This window comes from Heliangelus exortis, chromosome 8 (assembly GCF_036169615.1).
Source record: "Heliangelus exortis chromosome 8, bHelExo1.hap1, whole genome shotgun sequence".
NCBI classification, from domain to species: Eukaryota; Metazoa; Chordata; class Aves; order Apodiformes; family Trochilidae; genus Heliangelus; species Heliangelus exortis.
In genome coordinates this window covers 19,510,293-19,528,604 of record NC_092429.1, presented here as the reverse complement: position 1 = coordinate 19,528,604, position 18,312 = coordinate 19,510,293, and the positions used below count along the sequence as shown (strand labels likewise).

The 18,312-nt window shown below is 38.0% G+C and overlaps 1 protein-coding gene across 4 annotated transcripts in view; it reads right to left on the bottom strand.

Annotated features, from left to right (window-relative positions):
- Positions 1-271: 271 nt before the first annotated feature.
- Positions 272-18,312, bottom strand: part of SLC30A7 (solute carrier family 30 member 7) — a 28,066-nt gene continuing 10,025 nt past the window's right edge. For all 4 annotated transcript variants that reach the window (XM_071750942.1, XM_071750943.1, XM_071750944.1 and 1 more), the window contains exons 7-11: positions 18,200-18,250; positions 16,025-16,160; positions 5,329-5,419; positions 4,178-4,327; positions 272-1,654 (exon numbers count right to left, since the gene is read on the bottom strand). In XM_071750942.1, coding sequence (XP_071607043.1) covers positions 1,607-1,654; positions 4,178-4,327; positions 5,329-5,419; positions 16,025-16,160; positions 18,200-18,250 — 476 coding nt within the window. In that variant the 3' untranslated portion in view covers positions 272-1,606. The remainder of the gene's footprint in view (positions 1,655-4,177; positions 4,328-5,328; positions 5,420-16,024; positions 16,161-18,199; positions 18,251-18,312) is intronic.

Sequence of the window (18,312 nt, the reverse complement as noted above, 5' to 3'; positions counted from 1 at the left end):
GAAGGAATGTAAGCAGCTCTTTATCATGAATTCAGCAACATCAGTGGCAAACAAGCCATTTATCCAAATGATTCTTCAGGACTTTATTAGTGCCTAGCACTTACTACAAAAGACACAGTCTGCCTCAGAGGGCCTTGATTTCAGTACTACCACATACCAGGTACCAGAAGAATACTTCAAATCCATACCACAAAGTAGCAATTATGATTTGTCAGAAAAATGCCCATCTGTTTTTTTTTTTCACTCCACAATGTTCTGTTTGTAAAACGTCCTCTTAAAATTTTCCATTACCAAGTTAACTACTACACCATAGTAGAATTATCATCTGTAATATCAAGTATAGCAGATTGTCTTTGAAAACAATGCCCAGATGTGAGAGTGTACAATGATTATAAATGCTAGAAAAATACAACAGACCAATGTTTCTGGAAACAAACAACTTACTGCACTGAAAATTCTTTTTTTCCCCCCATGAACACACAGAAGGCTTCAGTAAGGTAGTAAAAAATACCAGACTTGTCATCCTGAAAAAAGCATGATCACAAATAGCATGAACTCTGGTCCTTATTTCCATTTCAGGTATAACCACCAGGAAAAACTGTTTTCAGTATTTGGAAAGGCAAAAGTTATCTCAACAGTCACTTCAATAAAAAATTATTACAACTTATGAAAATCAAGGAGATTTAAGCTTTCACAAATAATTTAAGGATTTTTTTTTCTGCTACATAATATGGAAGATAAAAAACTTCAAACGTTTCTTCCATCACTATCATCTTCCTTCAGCTTCCTGTTGTTTCAGTGACTACAAGCATGAGTAGCATCATGTAATATCTCACTACTCTCAACAGCTTGATGAGACTAAGAATTGGAGTTTAATATTTTAACTTAAAATATTAATTTTTTTTTCCACAAGACATATGCAACAAAATATATAGTCTGTTTTGGAAGCAAGTCTCTTGATAACAAGTTTCTTTGCCTTTTACATCTAGAATTTTTCTGTCTGGTATGATGCAAGTGTAAGGAAAGTTTAACAGCTAGAGTTATGCAAGTACCCCCCCCCCATACTTCACTAGTAAATAATGTGACTGCATACAAGATACTTGTAAAAGTAATAAAACCCTTTGATGCTCCATTTTTATGCTGGCAAATACCTCTCCTGATATAAAAGGCACTTTGAAAACCCAATATGGTTTGGTTCATTAAGTTTGCAAAGTACAAACAATTGTACAAACATACAACTATATTGAAGCATGTCAGCCATTGTGACATTATCTGCAAAACAGATTTCCAATAGTTGGTAACACTGGTTTTATGGGAATGAGCAGTGGTTTCAGCAGCTTCACTGAAGACATGACAGGGTTTCCAGTACCACAATCTGAATAAGTAAAAAACCCCCCAAAACTTGAAAGTTATGGGGCCCAAAAAGACAAGACCCAGAGTCTGTAACATTCATTCAGTATTTACTCCCTAGAAGTGAACTCCATCCATAGACCAAGGACAGAAATCTATTCAGTCAGTTCCAGAACAGGTGGAGGCAGCCTCTGTCTTGAGAATACGTTGTTGTAGCATTACAGTACAGAAAGCTTTGGTCAATTTCAGAAATTCACTACATGGCTGCGACATCAATCTGTATGTAAAGCTGTCTTACTCCTGCCTACAGAAAAGAGAAGGAGGTTAAAAAACCCTGTAAAGTCAAAGCAATGTAACTGTCCTGAACACCAGCCCACATCAGTAAGCTACCTAGAAAAAAACCTCTCTATCTTACTTTTCTGTAGTTCATCTTCCACATTTAGCACATCATTCACTGGCAGACTGGCAATTATACAGCTCTTCACGCAGTCAAGTGCACATATATAATTATATATTAACATTAGCTTTGCTACACTATCTTTTCCAGTTCATCCTAAGTAACTGGCACACACAAAACTGCACAAAAGCAGTTCTAACTTTCTGTTGTACAAGTTTAACTTCCTGAAAACCAAGCTGCTTGAAGACCTGTCAGTTTAAAACGGAGCTAAGCATAAGACCATGAGATTTTTCGTTTGAACCAGTCATACACTAAGATTTTAGCAAGAAACAACAACTCTAGTAAATTTACATGACATTGTGACACATAACTTTCAGTGGAGGCATGTGAATTACACAAGAGCATTTCTCTTTGCAGAAATCCTATTAAACAAAGCGTAGATGGACTTGTCTGGTTTTATCATCATTCAGTATAAACCACTTAAAAATAATTCAGTAATTTTTTTTTTAACCTCACAATGTTGTGATGGTCATTGGTTATGCAATGTGATCTTGAAGGCTGAACACTGCTGAAGATGAGATTGTCTTCAACTATTATCAACTTGCTTTTAGCTGAGTGGCAAGATTAACTATCTATTATGTTAAGATTAATGAGGGTCGGTATTGCTGAGCAGAAAAATCTCTGCTTGCTCCAACTGTTCCTCCACTTATTAACATAGGTCAGGTATGAAAAATTACACTTTTTCTCCCAGTTCCCTTCTGAGACACAGAGCTCTTTGTACCTGCACAGCTACAAAACAACTGAAGAGCTAACAACTCACTTGAAAAGTACAGTCCTAGGGAGACTTGAAATGTAAAAGTAGTTTCAGTGCAACAATGTTCTGCATTGTCTTTCCCAAAAAATATTCCTCAGCTTCAAACTATATAGACTACAGAATAACCCATGCAGACTGATTCCTACCTACTCAGTAATCTAGACCTGTAAGTGATGGAACACCTCAAAAGGGACCAAACTTTATTAATGAAGTTTGATTTTGCAATATTTATAACAAATCCTCCTTGCCTCAGTCTCTTAACATAAAACGAAGTATGTTCCACTGGGGTCCCCATGACTGACTACTTAAAAATTCCTTAAAATTTAAGGAATGCAGAAGAATTCATGCACTCAGCCAGCACACTGTAGGACTGGCTTCAAGGGTGTTTCTCCTGAGTGTCCACAAACCAAGTATGCAAGATGCATAAAAAAAAACAAATCAAAAATCCAGCCTGGAATTTTTAAGGGGTGCTTGACAGATGCAGAAGGGATTTGTTAAGCCATCACGTGCACACAGAAGCTGCCAATGCAGCAGACCAATGGCTCATTTGGAATATGAGAAAGAACATTCACGTGAGCACACAAGGACCCTTCCCACTGTAGAAAGGTTTGAAAACATTTAAGCAAGAACTCAACAGCTGACAGAAGCATTTTTTCTACAGTATCAAATAAACCTGATCAGAAGGAATATTTTCTTAGCAGCTACAGAAATCCCTGTTACTAAAAAAAAAAACCACTATGGGAAAATATAATATTTTTTTTTCAACTGCAGTCCTCCAGTGCCAAGAATAAAACCAGGATATCTTTGGCCCTGAAAGGTGTAAGAGGGGTAGTAGTTTTCCAATTTCATTCTTCATGAAATTTTCTTGCAGGGGTAGAATTTTCTAGTAGACTCTAGGTCCTGCCTGTAAACCATTTACATCCTGTAGCTATACTGGAGTAGGCAGCCAAAAAGAATTTCATGTTGGTGGTTAAAAAGCATAAGGAAGCAACAGAACAATCTTTCTGAAGTTTGTAAGGTGTTAATCCCAAGGTAAGAACTATCAATTTCTAATGAAGTTTCTGTTGTTCACAAGAATTCCAACCTTTCATATCAGCTACAAGTGCTATCATTATCTAAAAATTAGACCCTGTAGGGAAGCAGATGTGAACACACTGTTGGGATACAACATGCCAATTGATGGTTACATATTAACTAATGATCGCCATAGCAAAGACTACAAAATATGCAAAGCCCATGGATTCTTAGAGGGACAGAAATGAAAGACAAATACAGCACAGTAAAAAACTTAGGTAGAATCAGTCTGTGGTCACAAGCCCTGCCTTGAGGGAAGCCTCATCTATTCTCTTGGTTTCTCACACAGGGTTTCAACTTAATTTGATACACCCCAGACAACTACAGTTGCTATCTCCACTGAGTGGTATCAAAAACCAATTCAAAGATGTACAGCAACTGTCTACACTACTTAGTATTTTGAAATTTTTCAATGCAGCTGCAGCAGAGAAACTTTCCAAAATAAGATACCAAGACCAGAAACATTTCATTTTTCTTTGTGCGAATGATCACGTAAGAGGCAATTTACACTTTTAGATGTGATTTCCACTGATGAGACATACCTGAGTGAAAATATTGTGAGTTTGGCTTTGAATCCACCTTCCATCAGCATCTGGAGCTACTAGTAACTTCAAAGTCCCTATGTAAACATCAGTACAGAGGGTCCAGAAATGTGGATCATGTAAACTGTAAACTCCTTGCAACTGCTGCACCTACAAATACAAGCAAATTAAAAAAAATAAAGTTCAGAAAATATTTAGCTTTACTAAGTTCTTCTACAGATAATATTTTAAAAGCCAGTACACTCTTTTACCTCTAGTTCACTGTGCAATTTGAGATATTTCACTTACTACTAGTATCTCAGTAACTATAAGGAATGTGAAAACATACAGATTGCATATATGTGTAATGGATTTGTATCTCTCTGCATCTATGTTCTGCATATATTTTACTGAAACCATTTCTGAAAATAGTCGTGTCCAAGAGAGAACTGTCAGTAACTGAATTTGAGAGGGAATTCAATTGAACCAGCAGTTTTTGCAAATGCAAGAATTTTCCCATAAAATAATCTGGAAGAGTCTACCAATTAACAGGATTATCAGTATTTCTGTAAATATTTTGGGAGGGCTTAGCTTTCCCCTGATAAAACCCTTCTTTTTTCCTCTGTCCAATTTTAGCAAACCCTGCACATGAAAATTACAATCCCATAGCTTCCTGAGGAGAGATGGCACTCCTACAAGTGCTTTGTAACATTGCAAAGGTGGTTCAAATGTTCAGCTCATGACATAGTAATAGATAAGTTAAACAGGAGTGCTGGGAGAGGTCAAATCTGGAGTAATCTATGTACTTATAAACACACTTCCAATGTTAGTCCACTTAAATTTTGCTAAGAACTAGATTTTGAGGTAGACAAAAACTGAACAAAACAGAAAAAGATTTGATTCCACATCAAATACTTGGAAAGGAGAAGCATCAAACACTTGGAGAGGATCTATGTGTTTAAAATAACATGGCATGTCTTAAAACAGAGTTGAAGCTACATACAATTTAGGACTTTGGAAAGATAAGAATCAAACTGGTACCTCCGTTTGTACAATCTAAGGAACCTTTCTCAGGGATTACTGGGAAAACATCACAAAATATCCTCATACACACAGTTGGGGCTCCTTCAGTCAGCAGCTTTATCTGAAGCAAAAATGGACTAAGAGCTCACCCTCTGGTAGCACTGAGGAAGGGCATTTTCCAGGGAAGGAGGAGTTCGTTGCATCAAAATTCCAATTGATTCTTTCAAAAGTGGAACAATACTGGAAAGAAAAAGAAGGAAGTTACCTACCACATTTTCAAAAGATGCAGAACAAAAAGCAAAGTAATATCCCTTAATGCTCTTGAGTAAGTTTTCTTTAGTTCTTTCACCACAAGCTGAGAAAGTTGCTGTGAAAACCTGGTACAAAAATTAAAAGGATTGACAAAATTTCTATGGGGTCTTACAAAAGGTAAGTTTACCTTCCCCCCAGATTTTCCAGAAAGACAGCTGGTGGATAATCACAAAAGATTTAATAGTTTAATCATGGAACTTGAGATGAACTCTTAAGTTTCTTGAAAGTTATATGATAAAGCAGCCGATAAGTAGAGCTCAAAACCTCCTTCTATTGCAATAATTCACAGCAAACCATAAAAATATGCATCTGAAATGGGGTTTGTGTTTGGCTTAAGGCATATTTTTTTACAAACAAATATAATAATGGGGAAATCATAAAATAAAATTACTATGAACCAGTCCAACTATAACAAAGTTATTTTCTCAGAAACAGACAACTTAGCACATTCTTGGGGCCAACTAAGTGTAGGGTCTCATCCAAGTTCAAGGAATAAACATTTGGAAGCAATTAGAGGTTCCCTCCAGGCCAAACGGTCTCGTTTAATCTGTCAGTTGAGATGACATTTAATACTCTATTATTATTACTTTCTTTTTTTTAAAATAAACTTAGGAAAACAGTAACCCCACACCTTGAAGCTACCATTAAAAATGCATACCCTTAAGTATTCAGTATGGTGATTTTTTCTTTAATGAGTAGTGCATCATGTTTGGCTCAGTAGAGCATTCTAAAACTCTCAAGAGGATGACTAGTGCCTATAGCTCAATACTGAAACTTAATTAGCAATTGAATTTCAAGAGAATTAACAACATCTAACACTCCAGACCAAAAGCAATGATATTTTTCAGAAGCTGTGTGCTTAATTTCAGTGTTCAGCACTGGCATCACAGCTGGAGTACATAGAAGTCATGGGATAAAAAGCAACCAGAAAACATTTGTAAGAAATTATTGGGTTTTCTGTTACAGCAAAGTGAAGCATCTTTGTTTAAAAATCTCATGAAGTGATGTGGCATGCACTGTGTAGACTGGCTGGGGATTTGCAGATAGTGAACAGGAGGACCACACCATTCCTTTCTATTTTCAGAGTTCCATCTGTTGATGGAAGCAGTGCTGTCTGATGGACTGCTCAGCTCACTCCTAAACTAAGCCCCCCTTAGCTTGTGTTAGGGGGAGCTAGAGGGCATGTAACTCCTGTCTAATGAGTCCCTGGGAAAACAAACACCCTAAAATAAAGTCTCCTTACAGACACTGGTTATTCCAGCCAAATTCACTGCCTGATGCACTCCATCACATGGCCTCATGAAGCAGCACTGCTACTGAGATCAGAAATAGGAAGAAGCAATTAGGGGCAGGCAGGAGTTGACTAAACTGGACCTTGTCACCAAGACAATTAAACATTTAGCAATGCAAAAACTGTCAATCCGTCCAAAGGAAGCTTAATTGGAGTGTCACATTGTACAGATAGTGGATTACAGAAGTTTATGGAAAAAGGTTCTCTTATCAATGGACCCAGCTCACTAAATAATGTCCGTGTCACAAGCACTACATCAAAGGGAGCTCAAGCTGCCAGAAGACTCAATTGCTGAATTGATTTCAGTTTAACTCACTATTTAAAATGCTGGTTTGCTTCTTAATAAAAACCTTGAAAGACTAATACACAAAATCAGGATGCAAACTGTATACAAGATTTTTTGAGTACAGACTGCATCCCCATAAATTTAGCAAGGCCCCTCTAACATATGCATCCAAAGGCTTCAAAAACACATACACAAGCTGACCATTTTTTCCCAGGAAAAGCACTAAAGGAATGGAGAATGTAGGAGCTTGCCTTCTTACTGGAGCCACTAAGAGTGAAAACAATCCTTGAAAGACATCTTAAAAAAAAAAAAAAAAAAAAGTCCAATCTGCACAACTTATTTATATGATAAAAATGGTGTACATTATCTGAAGGAATGGAAATTAACTGGCAAGTAGGAGATTTGATGAGCCAGCCTACAGAAATCTAAGACTAGAAGGATGGGTGTGCTAAATCATCCTAAAAAAGGATTTGGTCAGTGAAACTTGTTGATTCATTCTGGAACAGGATGCACATTGAAAAGAGGAAGTCAATACCCTGTTAGAGAGCTCTTCAGCTGAAGGAGGATTAAAAATTAAGACCTGCTTCATTCTGAGAACCTTGGTGCCTAAGAAATTTAGCTTTCAATGTTAAGTCTATCCAATCAGCAGAGTGTATACAAGCAGCAAAGACTGTGTTTCCTTGCCAGGCAGCAGGGTGCAGTCTGAAGCAGCTCATATTGGAACCATTAGTTCAAAATCAACTCATGTACAAGAAGGTGAATGGGGAAAGACTCTCCACTCCTACAGCAGATAATACAGCTTAGAAATTTTCACCTGTCCTGTTTTGGTAATGGCTTCACACCAAAGCTTTAAGAGAGAAACCTTCTGTGCAAGTTTTTTGCCAAAAAGTTGCACAAGTTACCCTTTTATCCAAAATTCACAAAAAGGCTAAAACTAAAAATGTTTAACAGGAGCATCAACATGTTAAAAGTCCAAATAGATGTAAATCAGGATGTGGCTTGATACTGTAGGGAAAAATTGAATTGCATCCTAGGTCACACCTCTCTCCTCTAACTTAGACACAGTGGTTAGCAACAAATTTAACTTTTGAAAAGCTGAAAAGGCCAAAAGACAGATGCAGTGATGTGTTATGCCATCACAAATACTGTCTGAGCATAGAAGCCCATGCACTCATCTCTGCATCCAAAAGGACACCATTTTAAGGCAGACTTTTACTGTAAGCCAAACCAATATGACAAACTATAGAATCCAGTTTTCTTGATGTCTTAGGTTTTCAATTTTTCACACATACTACTGAAGTACAAAACCTTTAGTTAAAAACCCAAAATCCACAAATATGCTCTTTTTCCAAACAGTAACTGAAAACCAGCATTACTTAATCACCAGGAGGCATTAGACACATTATTTCCCTCTCATGTGACTGAAGATAACACCAGGAAATATAATACTCAAGAGGCTGAAAATGTAGTTAGAGAACTTGACCAAGGTTTCCTTTTTTTTTTTTTTTTTTTATTAGTCATTAGAGCAAAATACATCTGGTTGTCTCTGCAGCAACTATTGCACTGGTACTTCCCTTTTTTTAATTTACAAAAAGATTACTGAGGAAAATAATACTGAATTTTCACCAAGCAGAAAGTTTTTTCATGCATAAGGACTCTGTAAGCTTTGCTCTGTAAGCAAATACAATTTTCCAACCATCTCTGATTACCAAGTTTTGAATCTAAAATATCACACTCTCTCATAAGACAATGGAATTGAAAGAGGTACTGCCCTGCAGCAAGACTTGGGACATGAACATATCCTCTACAAAATCCATAACAGCAAAAGTGGCTGATGTGTGCAAAATGAGTTAGCAGCACATCACAGCATTGTTACAGAGTAAGTGAAAGGTGTTCCAAAAGATAAAAGCTATTGACATGAAACTGACAAATCCAGCCCGCCACTATGATGCATGGCTTGATAATAATGAAAAGTGAAAGTATCAGACCCTTAATCAACTTGCATCACGTTCAGATAATGCTCATGCTCGTTCCAGTCCCATCCTGTTTATGTGGCTGTTTTTGTAGGCACAACTAAGGAGGCTGTGGCATTGTCATGGTCTTGGACAGCGAGGCTGGAAACAATTCCAGGGTAAAGAATGCTTTACACAGTCATTGTAGTCAAAGCATGGCAGGGAATCCATTTAGTGCTCTTGGCACTACAGAAACTAGAGTATACTTGTGATTGATTTTGTTGAAAGTCAAACACTGGTAAGTCTCAAGACCACCTATAGTTCTTCAAATACCATGGTTAAAAAGCTGCAGCCAGATTTCAAAGTCTGGTCTTTTTTTCCAGTGCCCATACACATCTGCAGTGTCAAGATTGTCACCAATTTCAGAACTTACACCACCAATGATAAGCATGTGAGTGCTATGGCCCAAACATTTGAGGCATACACCCCAAACTTTAGATATTTCCTCCCCTAAGGCTCTAGCATATTTTTTCATATTCAAGCTGTTCTAGACCTTATGTAAAAATGATGTAACCCATGGAAACAACTTCACCAGATGACTGAAGTAAATTGCCTCATTTCTTTGACCACTTAATAAGCAGTCTGCATGCTCTATCCAACCTAGTATCATATTTAGTCTACAGTGGCTTGCCAGAAACATGTGGCTCAAATAGTGGTTTCAGACAAGCTTCTTGCTTCATACTGGAACTGTGGCTTTTGGTTGATTACTATCTTCACATAGCTGATCGAAATACTAAAATTGGTTCAACATTTCAGAATAAGGCTTAGAAGCCTAAGGCCACAGAATAAATGAGCACTTAAATCTTAAAAATGGTTTAGAAACTTGAGAATTTGTTATCAGAAATTGTTAATATTAAATTATGAGGAAAATACCTCTAGAAAAAATTTGAAGAGTGTCTACCTCAACAACTACGGAACAGTTAAGCATTTGAAAATATCAAAATAAAAAATATCAAAACTTAAATGCTAATAAAATAGACTCATCTGTTTGAAGCATGTCCTATTTATGCTCTGTAACTAAACTGACACTTGTGTGACACAGTACAGAAATTAATCAAAGAAAGATTCACCCAATATTAGTGGTAGCAACCAGGAACACTCAAAAGCTACAAACCCCCACCCACACCCGCTTCAACCTTCCAAATTGGCCACAGATCGATGAAGCAGAGGTTTTTCTTTAAAGATTACAGAAAATAGCCCTACAATTGAGAAACCACAAACTACCAAGCCCTCTTCTCAACAGAAAAATACGTAAGTGATGAAAACACAGCTTTCTATATCTGGCTTCATGCTTTGGCTCTCTATATCAGAACAGTAATGTGTAGACTATTTTTCTTCCTCCAAAAAGATAGATTTTGCATGAGATGTAACAGGTATTAGTAATATTGCTCTTTCTACTGAAGACAAGCTTTTACTGTGATATGAAACAGTTACAGTCTACCATGAAGAGGTGACTGACCTTACCTCTTTATACTCTAGTAACAGCTACCTGATTTCAGCTTCCACCAAGCTTCAGAGTATATTTATTTGTCAGTGAGAACACCCTCAGAAGAACCCCACACCTGATTTCCACTGCGCAGCCACAATGTTCTGCACAAGGAGTTAGGAAGAGAATGTACCACCTTAGAGCAGCCTTAGTGAAGGAGCAACACAGAGCAATTGTGTCAACAGTTGGCAGTTTGCACTAATTAGAGATGTTGTCTAGAGAAAGGCTCAACTACTTGAATTTAAAAGCACTGCTTGAATTCTGTGAAGAGGCACTTTGAAACCCTTTGTGCATCTGCACAAAACAGATTACAAATTAGAGGATGCACAGTTTTATGCTGCAATGTTAAGTTCTTTAGTCATCTTAGACAGGTATTTTTGGCATGTGTTGCCACTGTTTCAGAAAACTGAAAAACAGACTCACTAACAGCAGGCAAGACTAGAGTAAACCAGCAAAATAACTATGCAATATGTTCTATACACATTCCTAAAATGTTTTGTATTTAATATCTATGAACTATCTAGGAAATCTGATGAAAATAGCTTCATCAGACTTTCAACAAAACACAGCTTACTGCACTGACTTAAATTGCAACACCTACTTAATGACCTTAAAGTACACAAAAAATTTAAGTGCACTACACTATCCACATTTTGATTAAATATTTGCTTGGACATGCAAAATGTAAGATACTAATGCAAAATTGCTGGTGTATCTATGTTTAATCATGAAAATTATGAAATTGAAATGCAAAGTAGTTATTTTTGTAAAATTTGAGGCAAAATAATTGAGAATCATTGCCAATTTCAAGAAAATTTCAATACATACTCAGATAATGAAGCAGCTAGAGTTGAGAACCTGAAAGTTCTTTGTGGTAATTTTGTTATTCCGCTATATGAATTGGTTATTTTAAGAAAGGCAGAGCAAAATACCATGTGATTTCATAAATGCTATCCCAAATCCAGTAATGGGCACCAAATTCAACGTCTGTATTCTTCCATTTTAATCTAATTACTTTTCTAGGTTACTTTGTACTACTTGTATCTTACAGAATATAAAAGCTTCAAGTTGGTGATACAATGTATACTTCATTTTCACATACAAGTGCGGGGTTTCTACACTGTAGCACTCAGAACAGCATATCCTGTTTATCTAAGAACAGAAGAAATGCCAAATCTGACCACCCTCCCAGCATGACCTTAGATTCACACTCACGAAGCCATCTGTAATATTCACAGCTGTTTCACAGGAAACCTTCCTGATGATAGAAACAGCCCTGTACTACAGGAAAGTATTAATCCAATAGGGGAATTTGGCCTTCGAGAGCAAGAGAGAAAAGGCCAGCACAAGAGCTCAAAGATAGACACACATAAAAGACACTCCCCTAGAAAAGAAGTCTCCCGCACCAATAACAAGTTGACAGCCAAGAACAAAAGCATTGCCATATAGATCTTGACATTTCAAACTCTTTACTTTAAAATTCAGAGTACTCAAAGACATAGAAGAAGATTCACATGTTTTTCCTCCCAGTAAGATCTGTTAGGTAACATTAACAACAGTAAGGAGAGTATTATTGCCTGCTCTAGGTCATCAATTAATAATTATTACATTTAATGTAGAATCAGAAGTCTAAGCAGGTAATTAAAATTGAATTTAACATTTTGTGTGCAAGGTCCCAGGGCAATACCAAGCACAATGGCAGGCTGGGCAGAGAACAGGTTGAGAACAGGCCCCAGGAAAAGGACTTGGGGTGTTGGTTGATAAGAAGCTCAGCATGAGCGAGCAATGTGCCCTTGCTACCCAGAAAGCCAACTGTATCCTGGGTTGTATCAAAAGAAGAGAGGCCAGCAGCCAAGGGAGGTGATTCTACTCTGCTCATGAGACCCCACCTGGAGTATTGTGTCCAGTTCTGGAGACCCTAGTACAAGAAGAACATGGATTTATTAGAGTGAGTCTGGAGGATGGCTGTAAAGATGGTCAGAGAGAAGAAGCTCCCCCTGGAAGACAACCTGAGAAAGTTGGGGTAGTTCAGCCTGGAGAAGAGAAGGCTCCGGAGACACCGTATAGACCCCCCCCCCCCATCCTGTCCTGGTCTGGGACAGGAAAAAGGTGATTTTCTGTCTTGTACTTTTGCTTTCAGCTAAGTCTCCTGTAAGTAGTTGCACTTGCTGAAATTAACAGCAAGTTTCTCAGACAGTGTCTGCTTCTGGGACTGATAACACTCGATGTTTATAGTTACTGCTAGAGACTGGTGTGCAGAGCCAAGGACACTGCTCAGCTCTGAGGAAAACATTTTACCCTCCAGGAGGATAAAGAGGTCCCACCTGCATCCCTCCTTTGGGGAGGAATGGACAAGATAGATGCCAGAATTGACCAGAGTATTCCATCCAATATACATCATCCTCAGTATAAATTTGAGGGATCACGAGGGCCAAGCCATTTGATTTGCTGCTTCCAGCTTATGGCTGCCTGCCCTTCCTGCATTTCCTGCTTCCCTTCCTTCACCCGGCATCCTGGAAGGATCCTGTCCGTTCCTCTGCCTGTGGTCCTGATCCGTGCCAGCCCATATCTGTGTGTTCCTGCCTCCAGCTCCCAACTGCTGCCAACTCCAGGAGTCCAGCCTGGACTTTCCCAGGGCTGCCCTGCAGCCTCGGTGGTGATGTGAGAGCTACTGGGGGAAAGGGGGGAGGAATGTGGTATCCATTTTCCTGTATATTTGTATATATTTAGTAGTTTTTCCTATTTATCATTACTGTTTCATTAAAGTCGTGTAGTTTAGTTTCCAACCCATCAGTCTCTCTCCCTTATTCTCTCTCCTTTCTTATCAGGGAGGAGAGAGAGATTAATAGAGAGCATCTGTTGCTCGGTTTAATTGCTGGACCAGTGTTAAACCGTGACACATCCGTACCTGAATGGGGCCTAAAGGAAGGCTGGAAGAGGGACTTTTTAAAAGGCCATGTTGGGATAAGACAAGGGGTAACACCTTCAAAATGAAAGGCGGTTGATACAGATTAAATATTAGGAAGAAATTCTTCACAGTGAGGGAGGTAAGGACAGTGGCAGAGGTTGCCCACGGACCTTATAGATGCTTCATCATTGGAACTGTTAAATGCCAGGTTGCATGGGGCTTTGAGCAACCTGATCTAGTAGAATCTAAAATTCCATGAAGGAAGGTTAGAACTAGATGATCTTTAAAGGTCCCTTCCAACCCAAGCCATTCTATGATTCTTAAATATACACGCACGGGTCCACTTGTTGATGCACACATATACTTTTATGCCACTCTACATTAGGTTGGTTTAAGTAGCAAAAGGAACATTAAGTGGGCTACTCTACACATAGAAGACTGAAAAATATTGCTCTGGAACAGCAGACAATCAGTTAAGGACAAATGGTCAAACTCCCCAAAGGACAAATTCCCCAAAGAAGTTATTTACCAAGATTGCAAATAGGTCCATGTAAGTGACCAGGAATCCCCCTACACTAGATATTAAACATCTACCTTCTCCCCACTCCAAACCCACAAGCACCCTCTCAAGTAAACAGGAAATAAAAAAAAACAAAACAAAACTAGACATAGCTCTTGCCACTATCAGTCTAAAGTCTTTCTGATTTCTTTTCCTAACGTTAGATTTAGGTGACTTGAAAAGGTTAAGGACAAAACTACTATATATCTCAGTAGTCAGTTAGCTCCTTGCATTACCACTACAGAAGATAACCTCATGAGAAACTCTGAAACACCTTTTGCATTGATTCTGAATGAGCATTTCACACACACAGCAAAGTGAAGAATAAGGCAGAACAAATAATACTTTTACGCCCATTAGTGTAAATGAAGGTTACTAAATTCAAACAATAGAAAAGGTGACTCAAGCTCTCAAGGAACATCCATTTGAAACTGCCTGGCATCTTGTTTGTCATCTCGCTCAAGTGCATTTCAAGCAAAGCCGTGAGTAGTTAAGTCTGTTGGACTTCTTAAAGAAATTAAAACACAAACCCTACAATTAGTGTTTGTTCCACAGCTCTGCCAGTCTGCAAAAAATGCAGGCTTGCTTCTGCTGTCCATGATGCAGCTGACCACACTCAGCATAATGATTCTTGTAGTCATTTACAGCATCATGTACCAACAAATAATGTTTCAGGCTAAGGTCAGCCTAAGGAGTTGCAGATCAAAAGACACATCCAGACGAATTTCTCCAGGATTTTCATCATAGAATATGGACCCCAGACATTCCTCTTAGTTGTGCTAGAATACCTAAAACCAGCTTTACTATGAAAGCTACATTATGGAAGACAGTATTTTTCCAACTTCCATATGAATGGAAGACAAAACCAATTCTCATTCACACGGTATTTTCTTATCAGCATTGCACGTGTACTTTGCTGCACACAAAGACAGACCCTTAAAATGCAAATGGCATGGAAACCTTTACTCAGCTATTACTTCAGCAATAGTTTCTTGCCCCTTGGTAATCTGGACATTTTATTTCCCTTTTTTTGAGATTTCAGAACTAGAATTAGTTGGTAATAATTTGTTCTTTATGAAATAACAGGAGATTTAAGTAAAAATACTGTTTATATTAAACTAGTAATTTAATGGTGATCTCTAGCACAGAAATTTCTGTGGGCTTTTAAGTGTCTGAGGCATGTTGCCCTGTTCTGATACATAGGGAGATTCACATCAACAATTCTGTGAATGCTGCCATGCATATGGTTCAAACATGCCATATATGGGAGAAGCATAAGTAGCTGCAGTTAATCAGGTGACATTCACCACTGCTGAAGAGACAAAGTTGTTCATTTATTAGGTTGTAACTGGAATTGTGGCACTCTGCCCTATTGAAACTACTGCCAGAAACACCTCAATAACAGCATCACTGAATGACACATTTGCTTGTCCAGTATAATCCAAACAGCTTCCCATTTATAGAGACTTTGGTAAGCAACAGTTGGGAAAGCCCAGAGCTTCTTGAAGTATTTCCATCAGATCTTAAAAGGAATACGGACATTTGAGAATAAAAGTGCAAACTAAAAGACAGTTCTCACTGGACAAAAAAATAAAAATTACCAGCCTTGATTTGTCAAGGACAAGGGCATATCCTGTGCCAGCAGGCTCAACTCTGCTGCCCTGAAGCCATTCTGCTCCATTTACTGGAGTACATTGGTTTACATAAGCGTGCACTAAATACAGAGAGGAATCCTTCTACAGTTTGAACCTGAAAGACATTTTTGTAGTATTATGCAAACAGGGGTAAAATATGCAGATTTAAGGCCAAAACTGTAGCTGTACAGAAAGGAAAGATAGAATGGCTGTAAACAGCAGAGGTAATATATCACTCTTGGAGGAAAACCAAATGTTGTAAATCATTAACATAAGAAACAAACCTTTTAATCTGAGCTGCAATTCGTTCTGTAACTAGTATCAAAAATAGTATCAAATAGTGATATCAATGCTTACCTTACACCTATAAGTAGTGCTATCAGCATTGAACAAATAGGATCTGCTATCATTAGACCATAGTTTTGCATCAGTATAGCAGATATGATTACACCAATACTTCCAAGCGTGTCTGCAACAATGTGTAGAAATACACCTATAAAAGATTAATTGATATCATTACAACTTGGTATTCTTAAAGCCAATGGAGTGTTTCAAAGTTTATGGAGCAGAGTTGCAATAACTAGGTAGCATGATGTATGCTTATTCAATTTGGGGTCAATTTCTGGTCAAACACAAAAGGGTGATCACAGAATTTCAACATATTTGTAGAATATACACTATTTGAAAAATTTACATTATTTTCTGTACTTAGCAGTAAAGGGCATTTCATGGCATGGCTATCAACTTCTGCAGTAATTAAAAGATGCTGCAAATTTTTTTTCTTTCTATACCCACCCATATTACTGTGAAGAAACTCATGTTCCCTGACACCTACAGACACTGAAAAGTACTACATAAAAAACGACTGTTAAGAGAAACAGCTCTACAAGACTTTGAAAGATGCTACTGCTCTATCAGAAATATCTTGTAGAAGTTCTCTGGCAAAGAAATCCAAGATAAAAGGTTTTGAGAATACTGCAAACATGAACAGCTTCACAGTTATTTTGAAGAATAATAATACTACCTTCAAAGCTAAAGAAACAAGCTCTTTGCCACTAGCTACAATTTAGCCTCTGGAGCTCTCTGCTGGCAATGTCAGGAATAGTCACTCAGAAACAGCTTTTTTTCAATACAATTGTCCAGACTCGGATAGTCCCACCTCACAAAAACAACACACAAGTATCACTCAGCTCTTTAGTGATTTTTCCCAGTGTGTATTTGCACAGGGGTCTGGCTGGGATGGAGTTCACAGCAGCCTGTGTGATGCTGTGTTCCGACTAAAAGTGACTGATAACAAACCAACATTTTAGCTGCTGCAAACAGCTCTTGAACAACATCAAGGCCTCTTTCTCACTGTCCCCATAGCAAGTATGCAGCTGGGAGGCTACACAGCCTGGGCAGCTGACCCTAACTGACCAGAGGGATGTTCCATACCATGTCACACCACACTCAGCAGCAAAATTGAGGGGCAGTTTTTTGCATCACTTGTGGGAGTGTAGTTTGGGGGGGGGGGTTGGGTTTTGCTTCATTTTCCCTTTTTTTTTCCCCCTTCACTAACTAAATTGCCTTTATCTCAATCCAAAATTAGTTCTCTCTTTTAAGTCTCTTCCCTCTCCTATGGCAGGAGTTGAGCAAGCAGCTGCTGGGTGCTCAAAGGCTAGCCAGAGCCAATCCACCACAACAATGAAAAATTTAAATAAAATTATATTAAATTGAGTCTTCTTAAAATGTGCCTTTCCTGAAACAGCTGACTTTCTTCTGCTGAAGAAGTATTGAAACACACATGCATAGCACATAGAAATTCTGGAAGAGGCTGACAATGTTCTTTTTCAAGGACTGCAAACAAACAAGCCAGAAATATCAATCAATAAGAGAAAATAGTATGCATATTAGGGTATGCCAAATAATAACTACCTCTTACATTACATAATTTTCTCCCTCTAACTTTTGAACACCTAAAACAATTAATCAGTACTCAAAACTGACATCTAAATTACCAGTAATGTATTTACATTGATGCTCAGGAGATAACAGACTGCAACTCCTTCAAGCATTTACCACCTAGTCTAAACCAACTGCAAGAGCTTGATGAAATGCAACTTTTAAGCTCAGGTAACCCCTTAACAATTAGATCAATCTGCATTTTTCAAATGCAGATTCTATCCTAATAACACTGTTTTTCATTTTCTAGAGCATATGCTGCAATTAGGCTCCTTAGGTTCCTGCTTTCAACCACTCTTTTCTAGATCTTTATTTGATCTTTTAGCATCAGTAACAGAAGCTGAACCCCAGTTTTTCCAATTTCCCTTTTAAACTGAGTTGACAATGCTTTACATTTTGACTTAAATGTATGTCTCAAGGCTTAGCTATGCACATCATATGACATTGCTCTGTTTACAAATGAAAGAGGAGTTAATAAAACAACTTCTCTAAGAAAAATGTAGCATTTACCCAGAGGCACCCTAAAACAGATGTGTGACAAACAGTAACAGGCAAGCAGATCCTAATAAAATTAACTTGTTCCCATCCTACCTTGTAAAATCTGTTTGCTGGATCCAGCCATCCCTTGAAGAGAGTGGTCATCTGTGAAGACAATTATTGGCACATTAACCTACACAAATGCTCTCTCTAGTGGTACATTGTTA